This window comes from Triticum urartu, chromosome 1A (genome assembly GCF_056163025.1).
Source record: "Triticum urartu cultivar PI428250 chromosome 1A, HENAU_Tu73, whole genome shotgun sequence".
In the NCBI taxonomy this organism is placed as follows: Eukaryota; Viridiplantae; Streptophyta; class Magnoliopsida; order Poales; family Poaceae; genus Triticum; species Triticum urartu.
Window position 1 is genome coordinate 380,436,742 of NC_141873.1, and position 4,367 is coordinate 380,441,108.

Below are 4,367 nucleotides of genomic sequence, written 5' to 3' on the forward strand. Positions count from 1 at the left end.
AGCATAGTGCCAAAGAAGAGCAAATTGCCAGGGATAAAGGTAAATGGAGCAGCGACTTATTAAACTATGCTCATCTTAACGCTGATGAGCTTCATTCCGGCTTCTTGAACCGTTTGCACTCAAACCGGGATTATGAAGCCGGTTTGGTGAATTTGATGAAAGAACGATATGAGGTAAATTCTTCTCCGTTGCACATTGATTTATAGCTGAAATACTATTCCAAGTAGCCCCCAAGAGCCGTTTTATGATTGTCAATCATAAACCGGGTCTTTGTAACACTTTAAGCATCCCATCATTAATCTTTGCCAAGGCGTGTCTTCAATCATAGATAAAACTCATGTTTGAAAAATGAGATAACATTCTGTAGCATAGCCCCCAAAGGCCGGTTTAACTTGGCAAGTTAATCCGGTTTTTAATCCATACCGCCAGTTTAGAACAAACGTACATTAGCCCCCAAGTGTCAAGGATAATGCTTGCATTGTTCTGGAGACTTGCATAGAAGGTAGTATTTGAGAGCAAATAAGCATTAGCCCCCAAGTATGAAGTGGATAACTTGTTATATGCTTTATACTTAGTGCATATATATGTTGTTTTGTTGAAGATACCTTCAATGTTGCAGGCTGAACTGAGAAGCAAAGATGCCAAAAACTCTGACTTGCAAGAAAATGTGAAGTCACAACAAGCTGAAGCTGCAAAAGCCAAATAGGAGCTGACCCAGGCCCTGGCCGGAATGGAAAAATTGAAAGAATCCTTCAATCAAGAGCGTGCTACATGGGAAACCGAAAAAGCCGGTTTGACCAAAAGAGCCGTAGATGCCGAGGAAGCCCTGAAACCGGTGGCTGAAGAACTAGCCGGTTTGAAGCGCCAAATCAACGCTATGACCTCTGCTATCTTTGGTAAGTATCTGCTTATGTATGTTGCATCAGTCAATGAATCTTAAAACTGACCACGATGTTGAAAAAATCTTTGGCAGGAACTCGGATCACTCATCTTGGTGCAGATATGCGGATGAAGCTCAAAGCAGCATACACATTGGTTGAGCAGCTATACTCTAGATCTCAGCGAGCTATTAGTACCGCAGCCTATAACAAACCGGCGCCAACGTTGATTAAGGAAACCCTTGAGAAGCTGGGCATGTTACCGGCGCGTATTGCCGAATTGAAAAGAGCCGCTGCAAGAGCCGGAGCATTAACTGCCCTTATTCGAGCCAAGGCCTGGATTCCAGATCTTGAAACGGAGGATATCATTAAAAGGTATCCAGGTGTTAAAGAAGACAGTTCAAACTTTGACAATGATGATCTTCGGCGGTTGACTAAACAGATGCGGCCAGCGGCCAGCAAATTAGCTGAAGACACCGATTTGTCCCATTTTCAACCGTTTTATGATGCAGAAGGGAAAAGACAGCCGGCCGAGATCCATGAAGTCGAAGAACTTGTGCCTCCGATTCGTAAGCACACTTATGCCCCTGATATTAACCCTTCTGATCTTATCCATGAAGAAGCAGTATTCCGAGCCTTAACCGGAATCAATTGGTCAACGGCTGATTTCCAGCGGCTGGGGAGGGATGAAGAAGTGCGTGCACCAACTGATCCGCAACCGTCAAACCGTCGTGAGGAAGAGCCTTGATCCGGTCGCCAGTTTATATGGCTACTGTGAAAAACAATGGCACTGTTGAGCCGCTTTAAAGCTTCATGTAATAGGATAGCTGAAACTTTGTTTATCTGCCATGCCATCGAGCATGCTTCATAGCCCTTTGTGACAATCTGTGCCGCCCTTCAAGATATATTTTATGCATAATCTATGATGACTTGCCTTCCTGGGTACAAAAAACTTAAAAGTGTCTAGCGGTTTACCGCTAAACATGTCATAATATCCAAGTATATAGTACTTGAGCTGAATAATCAAGTGTTTGTACAAAAAATAATGTACAGAACATACCTCCTTGAGTGAGCAAACGTGTATACAGCAAAGGTGTTTAACACCAACCCGATATGTTTGATAATCTCATCTTCATAATGCCGGTCTATCTTTTAAACCGGACCGGTATACCTACCGGATTTTCTTCATAATACTGGTGATCAAACCATACCGGGTCAGTGACCACCGGTTTATAACTGATCATGAGCCAACAACTAGTGGTTGGAAAGCAAGCCGGATCAAGGATGCCGGTTTATCAAAAAATACTTATGATTATCAACAAACAAAATTCAAATAGGAAAATATGCGAGGCTTTTTACGAGCTGCCAGGCTCCAAATCAAGGCTTTTCATGGGCTGCCAGGCCTCTGAGTTAAACCATTTCACAAAGCCTTTTAAGATGGGCCTCCAATTAACCAATCACCATTTTAACTATGACAAGTTCAGGGTCTGTAAAAGATTGACTTGTCAAACGTTCGATGGGTCATACCAGGATTACCTGGATAGGAGTGGCTTACTTGATGAAGGCAAGTTAACCCGGGGTTTTAGGTGAATACACCAGGCTTCCAAGCCGTGGCTTGATAGCCAATTACGAGGGTCCTTTCAAACTCTTTGTTGCTTTGCAAAAAAGAGCCCCCAAGTAACTATGAGCGATGCTCAGTGTGTGCCTATGTTTGAGTTTGTACAGTGCACAATAATCTCTTTGGCTCCACAAAATTTTCCTTGCGTGGCTGAAATGCCTACCAAGAGGTGTAGCTGTGGTTCAAACATGACCAAGCCCCCTGGTGATTTTCTTTATCTTTATGAAGTTGCTAAATCCGGTTTAACAAAGACTCCACTTTGACCGTTAATTTGTAAAAGCATGCATATGATATAAGAAAGAACAGATACCCCGCTTATAACGGAGGCTCCGGTTTATTATATGGTGTATACACTGTCATAAATATGTACAGGTGAGAAAACCTATGGCTTCAAGTATAGTAAGGCCGAAGGAGAGCTATGTTCCATGGCCGCTTTGTCTCCTCCTCCGATTGACGTGAGTCTTCATGCTCTCGAACATCAATGAGGTAGTAGGATCCGTTGTGCAGATTTTTGCTGACCACAAAGGGTCCTTCCCAAGGGGGGGATAACTTATGCATATCAGTCTGATCCTGGATGAGCCAGAGCACCAAATCACCTTCTTGAAAGGTTCTAGTTTTAACCCGGCGGCTGTGATAACGCCAAAGATCTTGCTGCAAGATCCCGCTCTTCATCCAACAGGTTCAGAGAATCCTGACGTGCCTTCTCATTATCAGTTTCAACATAAGCTGCCACACGGGGCGAATCGTGACGGATGTCACTAGGAAGAACCGCCTCTGCTCCATAAACCATGAAGAAAGGCGTGTAACCCGTAGACCTATTGGGTGTGGTGTTGATGCTCCATAACATAGAAGGTAGCTCCTCGACCCAACAACCCGGCGTCTGCTTTAAGGGAACCATAATCCTTGGTTTGATACCCCGCAGAATTTCTTGATTTGCCCTTTCCACTTGACCATTAGATTGGGGGTGAGCCACTGATGCTAGATCAAGCCGGATGCGCTCACGTTGACAGAATTCTTCCATCTCTCCTTTTGACAAGTTAGTGCCATTATCTGTTATAATGCTATGTGGAAAGCCAAACCGGAATATCACCTTTTTGATGAATTGAACCGCTGTGGCTGCATCACACTTGTTGACTGGCTCTGCCTCTACCCATTTAGTGAATTTATCAACTGCTACTAACAGATGGGTCTTCTTGTCCTTGGAGCGCTTGAAGGGTCCAACCATATCCAGCCCCCAAGTGGCAAACGGCCACGTAACTGGAATCATCCGCAACTCTTGAGCCGGAACATGCGCACGGCGGGCAAACTTTTGACATCCATCATATCTTTTAACCAAATCCTCCGCATCAGCATGCGCCGTCAACCAGTAAAAACTGTGGCGAAAAGCTTTAGCAACCAACAACTTTGAACCGGCGTGATGACCGCAATCTCCTTCATGAATTTCTCGCAAAATCTCACAACCTTGTTAAGGAGAAACGCATCGTTGAATCGCTCCTGAAACACTGTAACGATGTAACTCCCCGTTGAGTATGGTCATGGACTTGGAACGCCAGATTATCTGTCGAGCCAACGTTTCCTCAGCTGGTAACTCACCCCGGTTCATGTAATCCAGATATGGGATCGTCCAATCCGGTATGGCATGCAAATCTGCCACCAATTGAGCCTCCGGATCAGGAACAGCCAAATCTTCTTCGGTTGGTATTTTGACTGACGGATTGTGCAACACATCAAGAAAGACATTGGGCGGAACCGGTTTACGTTGGGAACCAAGACGACTTAAAGCGTCTGCCGCTTCATTCTTCTGCCGGTCTATATGGTCCACCTGATAACCTTTAAAGTGACCAGCCACTATGTCCACCTCTCACCGATAT

At 44.6% G+C, this 4,367-nt stretch overlaps 1 protein-coding gene across 1 annotated transcript; it reads left to right on the plus strand.

Annotated features, from left to right (window-relative positions):
- Positions 1-730: 730 nt before the first annotated feature.
- On the plus strand, positions 731-1,626 carry LOC147991325 (uncharacterized). Its single transcript, XM_087538625.1, has 2 exons — positions 731-896; positions 974-1,626. The coding sequence occupies exons 1-2, from the start codon at positions 731-733 to the stop codon at positions 1,624-1,626; spliced, it is 819 nt and encodes a 272-aa protein (XP_087394751.1).
- The last annotated feature ends 2,741 nt before the right edge of the window (positions 1,627-4,367 follow it).

What these genes read in the sequence shown, in the direction of transcription:
- LOC147991325 (XM_087538625.1), top strand. Translation starts at nt 731, where the DNA reads ATGGAAAAATTGAAAGAATCCTTCAATCAAGAGCGTGCTACATGGGAA. An exon ending in TATGACCTCTGCTATCTTTG is followed by an intron (nt 897 to 973) that starts GTAAGTATCTGC and finishes AATCTTTGGCAG; the next exon opens with GAACTCGGATCACTCATCTT.